This window comes from Rhizopus microsporus (genome assembly GCF_002708625.1).
Source record: "Rhizopus microsporus ATCC 52813 unplaced genomic scaffold scaffold_1, whole genome shotgun sequence".
Classification (NCBI taxonomy): domain Eukaryota; kingdom Fungi; phylum Mucoromycota; class Mucoromycetes; order Mucorales; family Rhizopodaceae; genus Rhizopus; species Rhizopus microsporus.
This window is the reverse complement of record NW_019671916.1, coordinates 183,634-203,625: the sequence shown is the minus strand read 5'-3', so window position 1 is coordinate 203,625 and position 19,992 is coordinate 183,634. Positions and strand designations below refer to the sequence as shown.

The 19,992-nt window shown below is 38.9% G+C and overlaps 6 protein-coding genes across 6 annotated transcripts; 1 reads left to right on the top strand and 5 right to left on the bottom strand.

Annotated features, from left to right (window-relative positions):
- Positions 1–218: 218 nt before the first annotated feature.
- RHIMIDRAFT_243074 (sulphite reductase hemo protein, beta subunit) lies at positions 219–5,048 on the bottom strand (the record flags this gene model as incomplete). The annotated part of the gene is made up of 2 exons (XM_023609892.1): positions 219–2,498; positions 2,556–5,048. The coding sequence occupies 2 exons, from the start codon at positions 5,046–5,048 to the stop codon at positions 219–221; spliced, it is 4,773 nt and encodes a 1,590-aa protein (XP_023470641.1).
- Positions 5,049–5,101: 53 nt separating this feature from the next.
- Positions 5,102–6,916, bottom strand: RHIMIDRAFT_1221 (uncharacterized protein). The gene is made up of 2 exons (XM_023605416.1): positions 5,986–6,916; positions 5,102–5,928 (listed from the first exon to the last, which is right to left on the bottom strand). The coding sequence occupies exons 1-2, from the start codon at positions 6,815–6,817 to the stop codon at positions 5,246–5,248; spliced, it is 1,515 nt and encodes a 504-aa protein (XP_023470640.1). The 5' UTR covers positions 6,818–6,916; the 3' UTR covers positions 5,102–5,245.
- An 853-nt stretch (positions 6,917–7,769) lies between these two features.
- RHIMIDRAFT_252501 (uncharacterized protein) lies at positions 7,770–9,210 on the bottom strand. Its single transcript, XM_023610955.1, has 6 exons — positions 9,076–9,210; positions 8,979–9,018; positions 8,864–8,921; positions 8,374–8,805; positions 7,972–8,314; positions 7,770–7,918 (listed from the first exon to the last, which is right to left on the bottom strand). The coding sequence occupies exons 1-6, from the start codon at positions 9,169–9,171 to the stop codon at positions 7,877–7,879; spliced, it is 1,011 nt and encodes a 336-aa protein (XP_023470639.1). The 5' UTR covers positions 9,172–9,210; the 3' UTR covers positions 7,770–7,876.
- Positions 9,211–10,071: 861 nt separating this feature from the next.
- Positions 10,072–10,719, bottom strand: RHIMIDRAFT_252499 (uncharacterized protein). The gene has a single exon (XM_023610954.1). It carries the CDS (start codon positions 10,558–10,560, stop codon positions 10,294–10,296), a length of 267 nt encoding a protein of 88 aa, XP_023470638.1. The 5' UTR covers positions 10,561–10,719; the 3' UTR covers positions 10,072–10,293.
- A 327-nt stretch (positions 10,720–11,046) lies between these two features.
- On the bottom strand, positions 11,047–13,170 carry RHIMIDRAFT_1146 (uncharacterized protein). The gene is made up of 8 exons (XM_023605302.1): positions 13,004–13,170; positions 12,691–12,941; positions 12,402–12,631; positions 11,976–12,351; positions 11,716–11,925; positions 11,526–11,665; positions 11,248–11,463; positions 11,047–11,197 (listed from the first exon to the last, which is right to left on the bottom strand). Exons 1-8 carry the CDS (start codon positions 13,063–13,065, stop codon positions 11,141–11,143), a joined length of 1,542 nt encoding a protein of 513 aa, XP_023470637.1. The 5' UTR covers positions 13,066–13,170; the 3' UTR covers positions 11,047–11,140.
- Positions 13,171–18,488: 5,318 nt separating this feature from the next.
- RHIMIDRAFT_307231 (Metallo-dependent phosphatase) lies at positions 18,489–19,866 on the top strand (the record flags this gene model as incomplete). Its single annotated transcript, XM_023614520.1, has 9 exons — positions 18,489–18,616; positions 18,671–18,746; positions 18,806–18,876; positions 18,939–19,006; positions 19,059–19,132; positions 19,192–19,271; positions 19,333–19,542; positions 19,591–19,819; positions 19,847–19,866. The coding sequence occupies exons 1-9, from the start codon at positions 18,533–18,535 to the stop codon at positions 19,864–19,866; spliced, it is 912 nt and encodes a 303-aa protein (XP_023470636.1). The 5' UTR covers positions 18,489–18,532.
- Between the last annotated feature and the right edge of the window lie 126 nt (positions 19,867–19,992).

The following is a 19,992-nucleotide window of genomic DNA, read 5'->3' as shown; positions in this document are numbered from 1 at the left end:
AAATTCATTACAATATTCCATCAAGCATACTATGCCATTATCCTATTCTATGATAATATGAATTTATATACTGACGTCAACTCAATCTATTGCTTACAAAACGAAAAGAATGACTTCCCGAAAGGATATTTCATGTCTAAAGTGATTTTTTTTATTGGTAATAGTAGTAGCAGTAGTAGTATACAAAAAGTGTAATAAAGAAATTATTAATATACATTTTAAAGTTCATGGAAGTCAGTTCCAGTTATTGTCTTCTTTACGTATCCAGCACGAATGACAAAGTCACCAAATGGTTCATCAGGTAATCGTTCAGTGGCATATCGCTTAATAATCGGATTGATCTCTTTCAAAATTTCTTCCTCACGTAAACTTTCTTTGTACAACTTGTTCAATCGTTCACCCTTATGACCACCACCCAGATAGACATTATACGTATTAGGAGCTTTACCCACAAATGCAATTTCACCCAAGTAAGGACGAGCACAACCGTTAGGGCAACCAGTCATACGGATAGTGATCGCATCGTCACGGAGACCAGCAGCTTCAATTGCCTTTTCGAGGTGACCAACCAAAGTAGGCAAGTAACGTTCAGATTCAGCCATGGCGAGACCACAAGTAGGTAAAGCAACGCAGGCCATAGCATTCTTACGAAGACCAGTAAATGAGAGATTGTCCATCTTGTACTTGGCCAACAAAGCCTTGGTCTTTTCCAAATCAGCCTCAGGTACATTGGCAATGATCAAGTGTTGGTTAGGTGTCAAGCGGAACTCACCCTTGTGCCATTGAGCTAACTCGCGAAGACCACTCTTGGGTTGGAAGTCGGGCCAGTCCTTGACTTTACCATTCTCGATAAACATACAGAAATGCCACTTGTCACCCACGCCCTTGGTCCAGCCATATCGATCTGCGTTGTCCTTGAATTCGAATGGCGCAGGATCTTGGAACTTGACGCCCATACGAGTCTCGATCTCGTTCTTGATAAAGTCGATACCATACGTGTCAATGGTGTACTTGAAACGAGCATGCTTACGGTTGGTACGGTCACCATAGTCACGTTGAGTTGTCATGACAGCTTCACCACACTTGACAGCCAGCTCAGCAGGAATATAGCCAACCAAGGTAGCAGGACGAGGATACGTCTTTTTGTTGCCATGAGTCATACCCATACCACCACCAATAGTAACATTGTAACCAACCACCTTTTTGTTGTCATCAACAATAGCAATGTAACCCAAATCGTGAGCATAGATATCCACATCATTATTGGGAGGAACAGCAATGACAATCTTGAACTTACGAGGCAAGTAGGTAGGGCCATAGAGAGGCTCAAAATCTTGGACAGCATTACCAGCCACTTGTTCATCAGCCAACCAAATTTCGTGATAGGCCGTTGTCTTGGGTGCTAAATGTTCCATGAGTTCTTGGCCGAATGCTTGCACTTGTTCGTGAACTTCAGGAATCTCGGTGACGGGCGAGATCATGATATTACGATTAACATCACCACAGGCGGCCAGTGTACTGAGAAGAGCATGGTTGATGCCACGGATGGTCGAACGCAAGTTTCTCTTGAGAATACCGTGAAGCTGGAAGGCCTGACGTGTGGTCAACTTGATGGCACCGTTAGCATACTTGTCAGCCAAATCATCCATAACAAGCCATTGAGCAGGCGTGGACACACCACCAGGCATACGGACACGGATCATAAAGCTGAAAGCCTTTTCAAGGCCCATCTTCTTGCGTTCTTCTCTCACATCACGATCATCTTGACCATAGGATCCATGGAACTTGAGCAATTTACCGTTGATTTCACTGATGGCGCCTGTTGATTCGTCCAAAAGATCTTGAGCAATCGTACCACGTAAGTAATTGGAATTGATCTTCATTTGATCGTCTGTCAACTTGGGTTCATCATCTTCAGCACCCACATCCTTGACACCCAACGATTTCCAGAATTCAGGCTGCCATGCAGCAAGACCCGTTTCGTATCCATCAGCATCTTGATCATCACCGAGACCCAAGTCGACAAGACGAGTTGCTCCCAGGGCTTCGAGTTTAGCGTCCAAGAGTTTACCAGGTCGATTGTAAAAGATAGCGTCTTCTTCACGTGGCCAGTAGTGGCTGTCACCCATGCCAAAGACAGCATAATTCAGTTCAGAAAAGTTGATATCGCCAAGGATCAGACCATTAAGAGCTTTCCAGAATTCACGCGAGTTTGAAGGGAATTCACCTTGACCGGCAGTAGAGACAACAAAGACCACGTTGGTTTCACCAGACAGTTCTTGAATATCTGGATAGTCATCCATAGCCATCAACTTTACTTGAAGACCTCTGGATTTGGCACGAGTAGCCAGTTTTTTGGCGACACCTTCAGCGTTACCATTGTCAGAACCAAACAAGACAGTCAAGGGAGGACCATTGGCACCGCTCAGGCCTGAGAGTAACTTGGCATAGTCTTCGCGAGCCTTGCGTTTCAATTCATCATGTCTCTTTTCTACATCCTAAAAAAAAAATAAGTATATTGATTTTCATAAAACTGTATATATATATCTATTTACCTTTTCTAAAGAGCTCACGAGGACTTGTGACATATCAGGATGTTGAGCGACAATTTGTGAAAAGTGGTTTTCGCGTTCCAAGAACTTTTCAAGGTCCTTCTTGATACGTTGAGAGTCAAGAGAGAAAGGTTCCTTGCCTTGAGCTTCCAAAGCAGGGTTCCATCGGTAGAGTGGCCATGATCCGTTGTCAACAGAGACCTTGGTTTCCTTGAGAGTGTAGAGAGGATCATTGACAGCGTCTGCTTGTTGAGGTAGGTAGGCCAAGACGATGGAGGGACCTTGATAGGCATCGGCTTCCATGAGAGCGTGAAGGACACCAGTATAAGATGAGTAGATGGCGACTGAGGCAACATAGACGTTACCAAAGTTCATGGCATAAAGGCCGATATCTTTCTTACGTTGATCACGAGCGACTGAAGAGGAGTAAGGCAAAGTATCAATGATCAGCATGTTGACGTTCTCGCCTTGAGCAATAACATGGTGCACACCTGATTGACCGAGATCGTAAGCCCAAGAGTCAGAACCAATCAGCCAGTTAGACTTGGGGTACAGCAAATCCTTGTTCAGCAAGACATATTCATCCGTGGCAGAAGCAACGACAGCATCAGCAGCCTTTTGAATGGCCTTGACATCATAAGTGGTAGACTTGACAGTCAGAAGCCATTGAGAGAGTGTCTTGACATCGCCCTTGACCTTGTTCTCCTTAACACGTCGTTCAACCGTGTCGATGAAACGAGCGCGTTCCTGAACCTTGCTGAGGATCTTACCATATCCAAACTCGGGAGCAGCTGATTCAGGATGCTGAGCATCAGGAGACCAGACGGATGCACTATGAACAGCATTGGCAATATCCAAACGGTTTTGGAACACTTGATCGAGCAGCTTGACATAGGGTGTTTCCAAGGAAGGCGCACCTACAGCGACAGGAGCTTCGACAGCTGAAGGAGCAGCACCAACCGGTAATTGAGACCAGTCTTGAGGGACAGCAACAAGCTTGGCACCAGACAAAGTAGTAGAGAGGTTATTAAAATCGCCTTGGAACGAGACCACCTTGACCTTGGATGTGCTGATTGCATATTTAGCAGCATCTGACAGATGCTCAAGATCACCAGTAACGGCCACAACACCTGAGGAAGCAAGAGCATGAAGAGCACTAGGAACAGAGACAGTACTTGCGCCTTCAAGGATGATAGCAGCCTTGGCTTGAGAGACCAAAGAAGGCAAGAAAGGACCAGGAATAGAAGAGACACGGACATGGGAGACACCATCGACTGTGTAGACCTGAGCATACTTACCACCAGAAACAGCACGTTGGGCGTACTGAAGAGCAGCTTCTTCTTGACCGACAATTACAAACTGTTCTGTTTCCTCTGGCACGACCTGCAAGGAGCCTGCAACAGCGGGAAGACTAGCTACTACAAACTTCCGTTCAATGTTGGAAGCAAGTGCTTGGAATACTGCTTGTACATGAGCAGGAGAAAAGTCATGATCGCGCACACCGTATTGACCACTGACGATGTCAACCTGATTGTTCTCAGCAGTCTGATAAGCAGCAACAACATCCAAAAACAGAGGACTCCAGCTCGATGCAACATCTTGACAAGGTTCAAGGACAGCCAAACGCTTGACAGAGGCAGGTAAGTAACTGAAGAGGTTCTTATCAGACCAAGGACGGTAGAGCCTGACTTTGAGTACACCTATTTTGGCATCCTTGTCCTGAACACGTAGGACATCCACTGTTTTCTCGACCACGGTAGCACCAGCTCCCATGGCAACCACAACCTGATCTGCGTCAGGATGTCCACTGTACTCAAAGGGTGAATAATGACGACCGGTGAGTGCAGCAAAGTGAACCATAGCTTCCTGTACAGCAGCATAGATATCGACTGGGGTTTCAGCTTGCTTCTGCTTATATTGGAGATAAGCCGTAGCAGGCTGCGATTGAGGTTGATACTGCTGATATGCTTCGATATCTTGAGAATTGATGAGTTCCGAGATGATCGAAGGAGTCACGGTCTGAACAGTAGCATGTTCAGAAGCGATACGCTTCGAGTCAAAGAAGTGCAGGACGGGCGAATGGGTCTTGATAGCAACGACATGCGCGATGATAGCCAGATCATACGCTTCTTGAACAGTCGATGATGACAAGAGAGTCAAGCCACTTTGACGGACAGCCATTACATTTGAGAAATCAGCAAAGGAAGCATGTGTGTTTTCCGCCGAGACGTGAATGACAGTTGATGCATTTGCTTGAGCCAATTGATATAATTGGGGTATAGTAGAGATCAAAGTATGTGAGGACACAAGGGCAGAAGTATGCAGGGATGAGTCAATGATCAATTCATTTTGTCTATAGATTGACAACTTGGGCTTATTCTTCCAAATGGTTTCATTATCACTTGTTTTGATTGATCTGTAGGTATAGATTTGTTCACTAAATGCTTCAGATGCTACAATAGAAGCAGATTCACCGTTCAAGAATTGGTGACTCATATTAATATAATGAAAAAGAAGAAGAGGGGAAGAGTTGATGAAATATAAGAAGAAAAAAAAGAGATGTCAGATATCTTTGATATAAACTTTTGCTTGTAAAGAAACAACCTTGCGAACATTGCGTCTTTAAGCACACAATTTTCTTTATTTTTTATTGGCTCGAGATATAATATTATAATGTCCGATATGACTTTTGACTAATAGAAATCATTGGTTGAATGAGTACTTGTGGTTAAATAACTGATACGATTTTGTTTTTCATCAAAGGAGACTCTTCTATGAGCCATATAGCCGCCATTTCTTAAATCCAATAGGTCCAATAAGGTGTGATATAGGAATTTGAATGCCCATATGTTACCTCTAATCCTACGTATGTCAACTACATATAAACCAGGTAAATTTTCAATCTTGGATAATTCAACCGTAAATTGAACTTGTTCTCCACTATCAATGCCTTGTTCTCCATACATTGTCTCTCCTTTATGTCTATTATTATTATTATTAATATGGTTGTTGTTATGCAAGTTATGATGAAAGAATAATTTTAATGATGTCCTCTTTTGTTGTTGTTGTTGTTGTAGTTGTAATTGTTGTTGTTGTTGACGTGAAGGTCGAATACATTTAATCTTAAAATCATGCACTCTTTTCATAGAAATACCCATAAATGTGAGTGCTTCCTTGATTGTAAATAACACTTCATTAGGTGCTTTGGATGTAAGCGCATCTTGATCTACAGCTCCTCGATGTACTCGGAGTTTAGAATCATTAAAGTCAGCTGCATAGGAACCCAGTGGTTTACCAATGGGCATCGCACGGATAGGGTTGATCGTACTCAATGGTCTCTCGGGTAAGCCTAGTCGCTCGATGGTTGATTTCGTACCTGAAAACCAATGTTATTTTTTTTTTCTTGAATCATGAATACTTATTATTTACTTACTTGGTGTATTCTTTCGTTTGAACCAGTCCTTCAATTTCTGTCCTTTTGATTTCTTTTGAATCGTGGTCTGCTCAGAGACAGAAGGTAAAATATCAAATGCTTGAGGTTTAGGCTGTATGTCACTTATAGTCCTTGGACGAGCTTGAACACTTTGAGATCGTGTTGGTATATTGTTAAATTGTGGTATTTTGACCGAGACATGTCTAGAAATGGCTGAAAAGAATTTTGATTGAAATAAGGTCGTCTTTTGCTGTTCTTCTGGTGTCGATGGGTGGCTCTCTTCTTCTTCCTCTTCCTCTTCCTCTTCTTTTTCTTCTACGATCAGCGAAGGGACATCATCGGTATTGGTAACACAAATGGCCCCATGCTCTTGCACATCCTGTTCCCGAGATTCCGATATGTTTGTCTGTGTGTTGGGTGATACGGAAAGAGTGAACCGAGTGTCCGAAGCCATTTGCTCGAGTTCTTCCATCGATTTATGTAAAAGATCATGATAATCTTGAAGCCAGGGGTGATCCAAGATGTCGTTCATTTGGCAGCGATTTCTTGGATCAGGCACCAACATACGACGAAGTAAGTCTTTTGCATCTTCACTCATGGAAGTGGGTAGTTCAAGTGGAGTACTAATTATATACTTGTACAACAAGTGAATATTCGCGCCTTGAGGATTGTTAGGATCATCATCAAAGGGCAAATAGCCACAAAGCATAGCAAACAAGATGACACCGCATGACCAAATGTCGACTGCAGTGCCAACATAGTGGTTATTATCATCATCGTTTATGACAAGTTCTGGGGCTGCATAACAAGGAGAACCGCATGAAGTAGCCATAAGATCTTGATGTTCAATTTGAAAGCGATTGGCAAAACCAAAGTCTGTGATAAGTATATTTCTATCTTTGCTTAGCAGCAAATTTTCCTAGTAACCTTTTTTAATATGCATATCAACACACAGCCTTTCCCCCCTCCTCTCTCATTATTCACTTTACATTACCAGTTTAAGGTCTCTATGAACAATATGTTTTTGATGCATATAATGAACTCCACTGATCAACTGTGCGAATAGTCTTTTAGCTTCATTTTCTTGTAAATAATGATGCTTTAATATGTAATCAAATAATTCACCACCTAACATCTATAAGTAAGGCATTGTTATTTTCTTTGTTTTTATGTTTACCAAATGCACGTTGTAAGACAATGCCAATGTAGTTTTTTATCTCTAGTACTTCATATAAGCTCACGATAAAAGGATGATGTACGGTCTATTGCTATATGTTAATAATCTTTCTTTTGATCTGTTTAATTTCCAACCTTTAGCACAGATATTTCTCTTTCAAGCTTAGTCTCTAATGATGCGTGTTGGATATGTTCTTTTCTCATTAATTTAATAGCTACCTAAATAGTATAGTGAGCATAATGTAAATAATAAAAAGTGAACTTACATCTTGCTGTGTCTCAATATGAACTCCGGCTTTCACCTTTGCAAACTCTCCTTCTCCTAATGTTTGTAATAGTAGATATGGACCAAAATAAGAAGGATTGTTCTTTTGTTTAGGTTCATATCCATATCGTTTATAGATCGCTTGGTACCATGACTCATCTTTGTTTTCTTTATGTTTCTTCTTTAGTTGTTGTCCAAATTCACCAGGTACAGCCATCACCGAATGAGCCCTCTGATGTGGCCCTACTTTTAGTTCATCTATCATTTTACTATTACTTTAAGAGAAGGAAAGAAGAAGTAAAGAAAAAAAGAATGAAAAAAGAAAAAAAGACGTGCAATATAAAAACGTGATAATGTAACACGAGAAAGGTTCTTTTTTTGACACACTTTTTTATTTTTTTTCGTATGATTTCAATAATCAATAATCAAAAAGAAAGAAGGGGGGGAAACTTATTTCACTCTATACTTATCTAATAGTGCCCTTTGTTCCTCCTATTTGTTGTTGTTATTAGTTTATGTGTCAATAAGCTTATTATTTAATTTACCGCTGAATAGTCTTGATTATTAAATATCAACACTACCTTGGTTGCTTTCTTCTTTGTGGTAGTGAATCCTGTAGTTGAATCAGTAGTCGTATTTTGTGTTTCCTGTCCTGATGGTGGCGATGTTTCTACTGCTGTTGTTGTTGTTGATGGTGGCGCTGCTGCTTGTGGTTGCGGTGGTGGCGATGATGAGGTCGGTGTGGCTGTAGAGATGGTATTCACTTGAGTCGCATCAGACGAAGCTGACGTGTTTGGAACAGGTGGAGTCATGCCTGTTGGTGGCATGGGTGGAGCACCAGGTACGGGCATGGTTCCGTAAGCTGGATATTCTGTTGCAGGATACGGTCTATGGATGGATTTTTTAACACATGTTATACATGATATCATCACTTTCTCTTAACTCACGCTTGTGGATAACCATATGGGTAGCCTCCGGGTGCACCATAATAGTTGGCATAATATTGATTATAGTAATCACCATAAGGTTGACCATAATAGTACTGTGGAGGTGCTGCTGCAACTGTAGCTGTAGCTGGTTTAGCTGGAGCCGCCGTAATGGTTGCTGACGTTGGTGCAGCTGAAGTAGTGATGTTGGAAGTTGTCGTTGTTGTCAAATTAGGATTAGCAGTCGCCTTATGAGCAGCCATTTGTGCTTGAATCTCTTCTAATGTCAGTTCACTATACTGACCTGACCCACCTGTTGACGTTTTTGCCTTTTTACTGTTATTTAAACCAGCTACCTTGAGCTCATGTGCAACGAGATCTTCTTCGGGAATACCTTCCATACCAAATATTTCAATATCTAAATTATCTCTTCCTGGAAGTGCATTAGGGACCCTATAGGAGATGTATTAGTTTTGTTGATGTAGAGTTGTTTGTTTAATTGATACTTTGCTTATAAATCTCGATTTTATGAACTTGCTGTGCATGCACTACCATGCCACCTGCAGTAGCTACATGGAATGAATAACTGTTTGCTATATATATATATATATATATATTATACGTACTCAATTTTTTGCTGCATACTTCACATCTAAAGTGTTTTGCCTAATCTAATGGTTTAACCTAGATTATACAAGAGAATATATATAACCCATGCTTTACTCTTTGATGTGTTACTAGCACTTTGTCGTCCTCAAAGTCTTTTTCACAATACCAACACCAAGGCCTGATTTGCTTTGTCTTTCTCTTTTTGCCCATGTTTCTTTTTCAAAAATAACAAAAAAAAAGTAGAAAAAGAAAACGCGTGCTCTTTTCTTACTCTCTTTCTCTCTAACACCCACTTTCATCCACTCATTAAAAAAACGTGACTTTGAATTATACAGTGGTTCGACTGTCAATTGGACAATTTTTTGTAAACAGTAGTCGGATTTTAGGAATCTTGTTGGTTTTTCGGGCTATCATAGGTTGCCTGGAATCCTTCAAGCATTAATTTTATATTTGTTAATTTTCTTTAGTAGTTCTGTCTTTCAATAGTCCACCACTGATTTCAAGTGGCTATTTTATTTATTTAAAAAAAAAAAATAAAGCTTGGCTAAAAACGCCCCTACAAAAAAAAATTTTAGGAATCTTGTTGCAGGACCAAAAAAAAGAGGGTACTAAAATGAATAAGCTCGCTACTACCTTCAATTGAGCGATTTTTTTGGGCGAGATAAAAGACTTGACATACAACTGTCGTCTTTCAGGAGAAGAGCCTGGAGAAGATTTCATACTGAAAGCTTTCAAGTACAGTAGCACGGTGTCCTATTGAGGATATACTTTTAAATTAGTCTTTTTCCTTTTTGATATATACCATGTAACGTTATTACCTCCCATCAAATGGCCAGATACAGGTGTGTCTTCTGAAAGGAAGAACTTTAGCATCAGGTCAAGTTCATCTTTCGTTAAATCTGCAAGCTTGGTTAAAGTCAGCGAATGTAAAATGGTTGTTTTTGGAGAACAATTGCTCAAGAATTTGTTAAAGCATCAAGCTCAAGCGCTATACAACAATGTGCCACCAGGTGCGCTAAAATTCACTGATGATGACTTTATGGCAATGGTCAACGTTGTATCCACCATTGACGAGGAGAACATGTCCTCAAAAGCTGCTAATCTCTACCCCTTGACTCTGGCGATTAGTATGGGTCCTTTTAAATCTAGCGTCGTTGAAGGCATCGCTGATTTGTAAGTAACACTGTGTGGTAGAGAAAAGAACGCATACAAGTACTAATTTGAAATCCTTGTTCTTCCCTTCATTTATGCTGATTGTAGGTTGGTGAAACTACCGCTTGATCCTATCGCAGACAAGAGCAAGTTGAGCGAAATAGACATACAGACAAGATACTATGATCCGTTGCTGTCGTCCATGGTGGCGGATACAACGAAGGAGTTTGTTTTACGGTGGTCGAACAATCGAACAAGGAGGATACTCTGACTACTGTCACTCGGCCGGACGCCATTGTATCCAGCTTGGTCCAACGCACGTTTAGGAAATCCGCTGGCTTTGGAGAAGTCAAGCTTGGCGATGACAGCACCACCAACCATTCTCTTTGCTTGGACACGCTCAAGCTCGCCGCCTTGTCGCGCAACAGCGCTTTGAAGCATAGCCATCCTGTTCTGACTTTTCAAGTCAATGGTAAGGAGAAAAACGTCATTACGGTGTGTTCCAGATCATAACCATTTTGCAATGCTTTGTAGGATGCCAATTAGTTTTTTATATGACACAAATGGTACATAACCATTTCTTTACTATAACAGAAATTGGCCGCATCACTGTGCCTGGGGCATTATCCTGCCTTCGCTCATTCATTACACTGAAAAGCCTCCGCACATTATTGCTCGTCACCCCTTTTTTTTGGCATTTCTGTTACATACCCTGTAGTTGCATATCCCACCGATACCTTAATCTTTCCTCCCTCTGCAAGTCTTCATATCACAGAGTTACTCTACATGATTGAAAACCCCACTTCAAAGTCTCGTGACTGCAGCGTTCAATACAAGTAAAATTCATGCTGTCAAATGTATTTTTATTACCAAAAGTATTTGGACAAAGTGGCCAAGTCAATTAAAAAATTATAAAACAAGCAATAAAGTTTCCTTTTTCGAGCCCAAATGACAGTGGAACCACTGTATGTTTATAATGTGTGTGTGTGTGTGCTAAATGAAATGTGCTAAAAAAATGATGGTTCTACTAGCATGCTGGAAGATATGCTCTACAGACAGGGCATTCTAATTTAATTCTCATCCACTATGATATCATATAAGTACACACATGTTTATAAATCACTTTTCACTTACCCTCTCTAAGCATTCAGTATGAAATAAGTGATGGCAAGGTGTCATCATGTAGTTTGCTCGAGTCAAGACATTGAGTCCAGAGTGACCATGGTTAGCTACATCCACAGGAAGCATACAGATTGCACAGTCCTTTGGTTGACCTATTTCCTGTTGTACCGTTTCCTCATCTATATTTGTCGTCAAGATAGGATGATAGTCATATGTATCCGGTAAATACTATCACACACAAACCGAGTGATGTTAGACCCACTACTGTTTTTGTATACATCTAAACTTACTCTGGATGGTACAAATAATCTGGGACCAAATGCATCTTGAAGAAGTAAAATCACTACTTGTAAACCCACATAGGCTACAATAGCCCATATCCATGATGATGTTTCATGGCCGATTAGGTTGGTAGGACATCCATAGAAATCTAGCGATATAAACTAAGCTCAAAGCATCAAGACAAATGAGATCACTTACATAATGGTATTGATAACCGAGTGATACTCATGACCAGAATATACGTGTGGCTTAGGGGCCGTCTGCATCCCCTCCAGATGTTCCTAACAATCTGAGGTACCCAAAAGGAATAAAGAAATATGCCAAGTGTTCCTAAAATGACGTTTTGGATGAATGCAGATCTCGTGATGGATTGATAAAATAAGAATAATCCGAGTAGTAAAATGGCATCTACAATCGTTTCATCAACATCTTGTATATAAATATTAAATAAAACTTACATAGCCTATAATAGAGATAGGTTACTTCTCTATAAGGACTCACTTCTTCTGTTGTTGTCGTCGGCGGTCTTCTTATGTTGGCTGTTGGTAATGTATTTTCTGAAGCATCTGTACTTTCTTCCTGTTGTTGTTGTTGTTGCTGTTGCTGTTGTTCGGAGACAGTTGGCCGTATCGATTCCGGTCGCTGTATTCTCCAAACGACAAGTAAATATCGCATACCAAAAATGGAAACTAGAATAAAAGTAAAAAAGGCTGCAGTTGCAAAGGGGATGAACACATTTTCGATCACTACGCCTGTCGTTAGATGAAGTAAGCAAAGATATCCATCCATAACAGCTTGTATGGCAATGGTCCAGTAAGATACATTTGAAACACTCTATAGAAAAAAATTGAGTTTGTACATCTTAAACACACAAAGAAACGTACAGATGGTGTGGGCGTGAATTCCATCTGGTGGATAAGAGCAAATATTTGTATGATGGCAATAGCCGTTGCCATGCCTGCATAGGCAACTGCTTTCCTATAATACTTTTCAATCTTGATTCCTGGCTCTTTATCAATCGACAGCAGCAGTTGACAGTTGGGTGAGTATAGTTCAGCTGATAACAAGGGAGGTGGAGGCTTGACAGTTGATATGCCTTGAGGATCCGCCAATTCTAATATTTTTATGCAACCGATGTTACAAGAGTACAAAAAGATAAGAGAACTAAATTACCTTTTTCGTAATCCAGCAAGTCAGACTGTGTGATCTCTTTGGGAACTGGGTTCAATTGAGCAAACATTTGAAACTGACAGTAAAATGAAGGGGGATAGGCTGATTCATCATTGACCTCCCAATCCCAGTAAGGGCTTCTATCCAACTCTTCTATTTTCTTATCAATTTGTTCAACAAGTACTTTTCTAGTGTCAACAAATGATGCATTTGACTGCAGCATATTCAGCAAGTCTTCTAGCGGAATAGATAACCTATCCCCCAAACAAAGAAAAAATGAGTCTTTTTTGTAAACAAAAGGGGGGGTATACTTTACCCATTTGGAACAGCCATCAAATATAAGGATCCGTTGTTAAGAAAATGGACACCACCTGTCATTAGCAATACACCCGAATCACTCTTTTCTGCATCCCTTATTCGAATATATCCCTATGATGTATTCATATGTCAGCTACGACATATAATCAAGATGATATCTTACTTCGATATAATTTGCATCCTCAAGTTCTGTACTAAATGATTTCAGTTGAAGAGTAAACGTAGCTGGTCCGTCAAACTTGAACTTGCTGCGAGCCTCATCTATCTCTGTCATATTGGCCGTGTCAGGTATGCTGATATTACGATTTTTCCATTCACCTTGAGAGATATATGAGCTTTAGTTTTAGTAAGATATATTGAAGCATGCATACCCCTAAATATTCCAGTTATGTTGTGATAGTAATGCGAGGAATGGGGGTCATGAACAGACCATAATTTATCAAGTGACGAAGAAACTGACAAGGGTAAAGGCTATCAAATGTATGAGTAGATGCCAATCAAAGCAATTTTCTCTTATACATGAGTAACGTTGACACCAAATGTCATGTTTCCAAGCATTTCTTTTTCATTCTGCAAGTCTTGAATCACTTCTTCCTTGGTTGGTTTTCCTTCTTTCATTAAACCGTCATCAGTAAAGCTGAAGAATAGTAAAGAAAACAGAAATAGTAGCAGATAGAAGCTGGTTCGATTCATTTGTTGGCGTGGTATAAACCTTGATTGTTCATTTTCTTGCTCTCCTCCTCCTTCCATAGTAATACAAAGCAAAAGTAAGGCTCAGTCCAAATGGAAATGATTAGGTCGGCGATTGTAACCGAATCACCGCAATATCTGCTTAAAGAGCCCTGAAAAAAGGCGCGATTGGAATATTTGACTAGGTTATACAATCTGTTACAGGTATTGGGCATCTTGTCTTTTCAAACAATACAAGCAATATAATAATGATGGCTCATATGAAAATGTCTAATAATGTATATAGTCTATGCAAAAGCTTTATCTGTAGCCCAAATGAAGCTCATAGTCACTCATTGCCTTCGCATAATGTATATTACATTATGTGTTGTCAAGGATGTATTTGTGTACTGCAATAATGTAATGAATATAAATCATGATTATGTTCACCCATGAATTATGCCTTTTATTTTTATTCGACTTATAGTATGTAGCCTTTTATCAGTGAGCATTTCAAGTCCATCCAGGGCCGCACGACATACGAAATATTGTAAATGTGTGTCTGTTATGGTTTTGGTTTGAGCTGTTTGATAAGTTTATTCTTGATAGTGGTAAGTTCTTGTCAATAAAGTAGCTCTGTAATAAGGTATTTAATGATAATTAGTTCGGTATGCGACCAGCAGATCTTGTGTAGATCAAATAGAGATAACAATAGAGTTACGATGAAGTATAACTTGACTTCGGAATCAATAAAGAGTTATATAGAGGATACAATAAGGATTTATCGTAACAAGATTGATATAAGAAGCTATAGTTCCAATGAAAGTGAAGTATTCAATAAAAGCGTCGGCTTGCTGCTGTATATATTGGAGTCATTTATACTATATTATTTCTTTTTAGTTTTCTTTTTAAGACGACTTAGTCCTTTGACAACTTAGTCTTTTGAGGCAAATTTCCAAAAATAGTAGTTACAATATGTACTAATATGATGGTAATTGTCAAAGCGATGATACAGGAAATGGACACATGTATGTTGGCTTTAGTTCTTCCTCTTTCATTTTTGTGAAGAATTTATCCATAGAATGCTTTTAAATTTCTACGCTGTCTTTTCAATTTTTCTGTACCGAATACCAGTCAATCTGTCTTTCATTCCAAATATTTTTCCATCTTTCTCCTCATGAGGTGAGATTCATGAAAAAAGCTCCATTGACTTTTTTCCTTTTTGCCTCCTCTTTGGGACACAGCTAAAAAAAAAAAAAAACGCGTGCAATTTTTAGAGATTTAAGCTAAAATGCTTTTTTTCAAAAAAAAAAAAAGAAAAGTGTTATTTTACTTTTATTACGAGCATAGAATGTTCTTTATTAATCGCTTTGTAGCTCTACTACAGTTTATACACTCCAAGAGGCTACCTAACGCCTAAACGACACAACATATGTCTCAAGAGCTATTCATAATTGGTCAAATTATTCGTGACTTCTTTCAGATTTCGGTAGATATAAAAAGATGTAGCCTTTTTGCAGCATTTTGCTCCTTTTTCCTTACTTTTGTTTCTTTTTTACACATTTTGCATGGCTGATACTATATTCGCACGCTGCAACCACTAATTCTCTTAACCGTGGATGGTTTTCCTTTCTTCTCCATCATGCATGTGACATACTTAAGTGTACAGTAGCATGCGCATGTTAGTCTGGGTTTTTTGGAGTGTTTTGACAGACTCTCGTCAACAATGCTCCTTGTGTTGAATAGAGTATCTCCAAGAGAAGACTCCGCAACCAAGTCAACTCTGCTATCCATTATGTGGTAGATCCTTCCAATAGGCTCTGGTAGTACGACCCAAACGGCCGCTATAGGTATAGAGTACAGTCTCCATAGACAGTACAGCAATGCGTTCTATGCCTGGCGAGGTATACGTTGGTTTTTTGTGCTATCAGTCCTTTTGGACACTGGATTGGATCTATTCTCCCTCTTTTACTTTATTCATGTTCTGAATGGTTGGCCCTCTATTCGCGTCTTACAACCTCAAAACCGCTATCTTTTTCTTCTACTCTTCGCATGCGAAATACTTAATTGTAAAGTAGCACGCACAAAAAGTGGGGTGTGTTCGTTGGGCTAGTGAACAATACCCTAGCGTCGAATAGAGCCTTTGGGAACGGCTCCGCAACCAAGTCGTTTCTGCTGTTCATTACGTGGGTAGGCTTATCATCTGGCTCGTCCTGGCAGTACAATTCAAATACCATTGCTGGGCATAGTGTAGTGCGGTTTCATCAGAGGCAGTACAACAGTGCGGTCTATGCTCGGCAAGGTCTAGGTTGAGACCTAGTGCTATGGACTATATTGGGCTCAGGAGTCTACTTTTTCTTTTTTTCCTCCACGATGCTAGAACAGGTTTTCGTCCTGTGGGGGATGGATCCAAGCTATGTTGAATAGTTTTGGTGAACGAAGATTCTAGCTTTTTTTTTTTTTTTTTCTATAAACGAAATAATAAACTTCTTTTATGTGTATATTCTTTTTGAGTTTTTCACATCCACTATTATGTACCAATGCAGACTAAGGTAATGGATGAAGTTTTGTTGTTGTTGTTAGTGCTCACAAAATGTGTAAAAATAAAAGCAATATGATGAGCCTCTGTATTATCCTTTTAAAAGAGGTCAGAGCATTAACAAAGGTACATTAAGTCAAATGTAATTTCACATGTAAAGATTAGTATTAGACATGGTCAAATATGACATAGACGATTTCAGTTTGACTATACCAACTACTCATAGTTAATATTTGAGAAAAGTAATATGATTTCAGAGCTATTTATAAAAAGCTTTTATGTGGGATCTTTGTCCAGAAAAGAGAATGTTGATTCAGTAATCTGATGGAAGAATTATTCGGGATCACTATGATTAAAATTTGGTGAAGTCTCAAAGAAACTATTTTAACAATAAATGCCATAAGTTATTATAGCTCAAAACAGCACACAACAGCTAGATGTCGTTATAAAAGAAAAACAAGCTTAAGTAGACGAAGAGGTTCTCGTTTGCTGTTTCTGTTCATTTCTTTGTTGTCCCCTTTTTCGCGTTTTATATCTATCAAGTAATCATTTTATCTGACAAAGTCATCCTTGGCTAGTGTTATTGATATGACATGACTACAGGGTCCAACAGACGAAGCAGTATCCCAACAATTTTACAGTTCAAAGTGGCAATTCCATTGACAAGGTTCAATAGGCACTGTGATCTTTTAATCAACACGAGAAAATCTAAAGAATCATGCTTTCAATTTTTTCTTCTTCGTCTGAGAACCATATCATCACGTCAGGGTGCGAAACGAAGGCCACAGTGATCAATGTGATGGCCACCTAGTAGCTTACTCAGTCATCTCGAGTTGTCCATATTTTCATACTGATATTCATTTAAAAGAGTACTGAAATAGCTTATTATATTTTGAGCAGCTCCTGTATTATGTCATGTATAGTTACAAGATTCGCCCGAGGACATACAGCTATGCTTCTGAGAAGTTCAATCCAACATTCTGTTGGTGCGTTTATTGTTGTTTGTTCATTCTCTTCTTTAGTGTTTCTCGTGGATCTTTCTGATCGGTATACCTGTCTCTGAGTGATATCAATATTTGTCCGAGTTTATGGAACCGTCTTAACTTCGCTTCAACTGTTCGCTGATTCCTTGTGTATCGGAAAGTAGACTTTTTTTCAGGAGAACTTGTTTTGTGCGTACATTATGAAAGGTCGCCGTGACCAGGATCAATAAGCACTCACTTATATTCATTTTTGAGTGGCTCAGGTGTTAACAGTGTTTCCAAGTAAACAAAAGGATCATCCATAGTCTCCATTCGCTGCCGATCACTAAAAGCATCTTTTCTTGGAGTATCAACTTTTTGCTTAACAATAGAAACACCTACACCATCTGCTCGAACCGTTCCCTCAAAGTGCATTATTTGGAATTCTTTTCCTTTCAAAACTCTACAATCAAGATTGACAACACGTATTCATTGACAAAAGAAAGATGATAAGAGTGAACTTCTCATCAAAATATGTCTCTTTTAATATTACTTTGATATATTCTCCATCGCCTCTGCTTCACTTTTCAGGATAATGTTCCATTATACAGGTCGATAGTTGGTGCAACTCATTCTCAATTCATACAGTGTTTCCACTTTCTTAACTTCTAAATTGTAGACAACTATCTCATTAATTCCTTTTCTTAGATGCACAAAGCAAAAATGTTTGGAGTCCAGAAATCAATGAAATGGGGATTTGGTAACTGTTTTGAATTTCAAAGCAATCATGGAGAGTCATCGACAAGCACTTGGTCGCTCTTCAAGATTTCAGAGGCAAGCCTTCCAGCGTTCTTCAATATATACTGAAGCCCCTTCCTCAAAAAAAGCCCGCGCTATGCCACTCGATGATGGCAGCGATCTTGCCTAGGGCGGGCATTGATAGAGTAAACCACGGTACAGGTAAGTTGTATACTTTTTCTTGTCTGACAACTAATTCTCCTGCCTGTATTTATTTTTCGTTTTATCTAAAAAAGGTAACCTAAAAATCTGGTTTGTCCGAAAAAAAACTAACATCATCTGAATCAAAGTGGAAACACTGTAAAGTCTCTGTACTGGTCTTTAAGAGCATTTTTGAAAAGATTTAGTCTCAATTGCAAATCTGCAATAATTTCTACTGAAAATCGAGTTTTTTGTCCAATAAAATCTTTCAATCATCTCTTGAAAACTTTGCCATTGTCTCTTTTAGGTTAAAATTCAATAATCATAAAAACGGACATTGAAATGAGAAATGGGAGATTCTCCCCCCGTCCCTTGGTTTGGCTATTACGTTTCTTTTTGTTTTTATTTTTAATAAACGATGGGCAATCCAGATGAATGGCTAGAAAAGGTCCGGGAGTGTGAATACTTGCCAGAACAAGATATTAAGAAATTATGTGAAATGGTAACTAGATATTGTGTTTATAAAGTCATCTTACCATTATATATATATATATAGGTGAAAGAAATATTATTAGAGGAATCAAACATACAACCAGTGCGTTCACCTGTTACTGTCTGTGGAGACATTCATGGTATATTTATTTATAAAACGCTGATATGATATATTAAACCATATGCTCTATATAAAAAGGTCAATTTTATGATTTATTAGAACTATTCAAAGTAGGAGGAGACGTAAAGGACACGAATTATATTTTCATGGTAAATATTACACATGACAACCGTTTTTCTTTGGACAGTTTAATTTATAAACACACCAAAAGGGAGATTATGTCGATCGTGGATATTTCAGTCTGGAGACGTTTACACTTTTATTAGTTTTGAAAGCAAAGTAAATATTTCTGGGATACAAAGGAGACACAGTCTTTAACATTCTCCCTTAGATATCCTGACAAGATAACTTTATTAAGAGGAAATCATGAAAGTAGACAAATCACCCAAGTTTATGGATTTTATGGTACCATCGAGATAATTATATCTACTCCTTGCCTCTTTTTTTAACTCTCATACAATTAGATGAATGTCAGACGAAATACGGAAATGCGAATGTATGGAAATATTGTTGTTCAGTATTTGATTATCTAACATTGGCAGCTGTAAGGATTAATATGGTTATAAAGATTAAAGCGTGTGTGCGTGTGTACTCATCTAGTTTAGATTATTGATGGATCGATACTATGTGTTCATGGTGGCTTATCTCCTGATATAAAGACATTGGATCAAATGAGAACCATTCATCGTTTACAAGAAATACCTCATGAAGGATCATTCTGTGATTTGATGTGGTCTGATCCTGAAGATATTGATATGTGGGCTGTGAGCCCAAGAGGAGCAGGATGGTTATTTGGCGCTAAAGTAACGAGTGAGGTAAGTGATAATAAAAAAGAGATTGTCACCATAGTAACCAAGTCATAGTTTAATCATATCAACGGATTAACATTAATCGCAAGAGCACATCAATTGGTTCAAGAAGGATATAAATACATGTTTCCAAAGGATGAATTAGTCACTGTATGGTCAGCACCTAATTACTGTTATCGATGTGGTAATGTAGCGTCTATTATGGAAGTGAGTGATCAAGGCACGAAATTTAAGATATTCGATGCAGTGCCTGACCAAGATCGCTTTATCCCTCTACGAAATGGTTTCAACTCTAAAATGACCGGCACAGGTGGCCAATACTTTGTATAATTAATTCTCCCTTCATTTTATATTTAAAAGAGAGAGAAAGAGAGAAAGTATATAATAATGTATATACATTAAAGAATACGTGTATAAATTTATTTCTTTCTTTTTTTTTTGTATATAAAATATTTT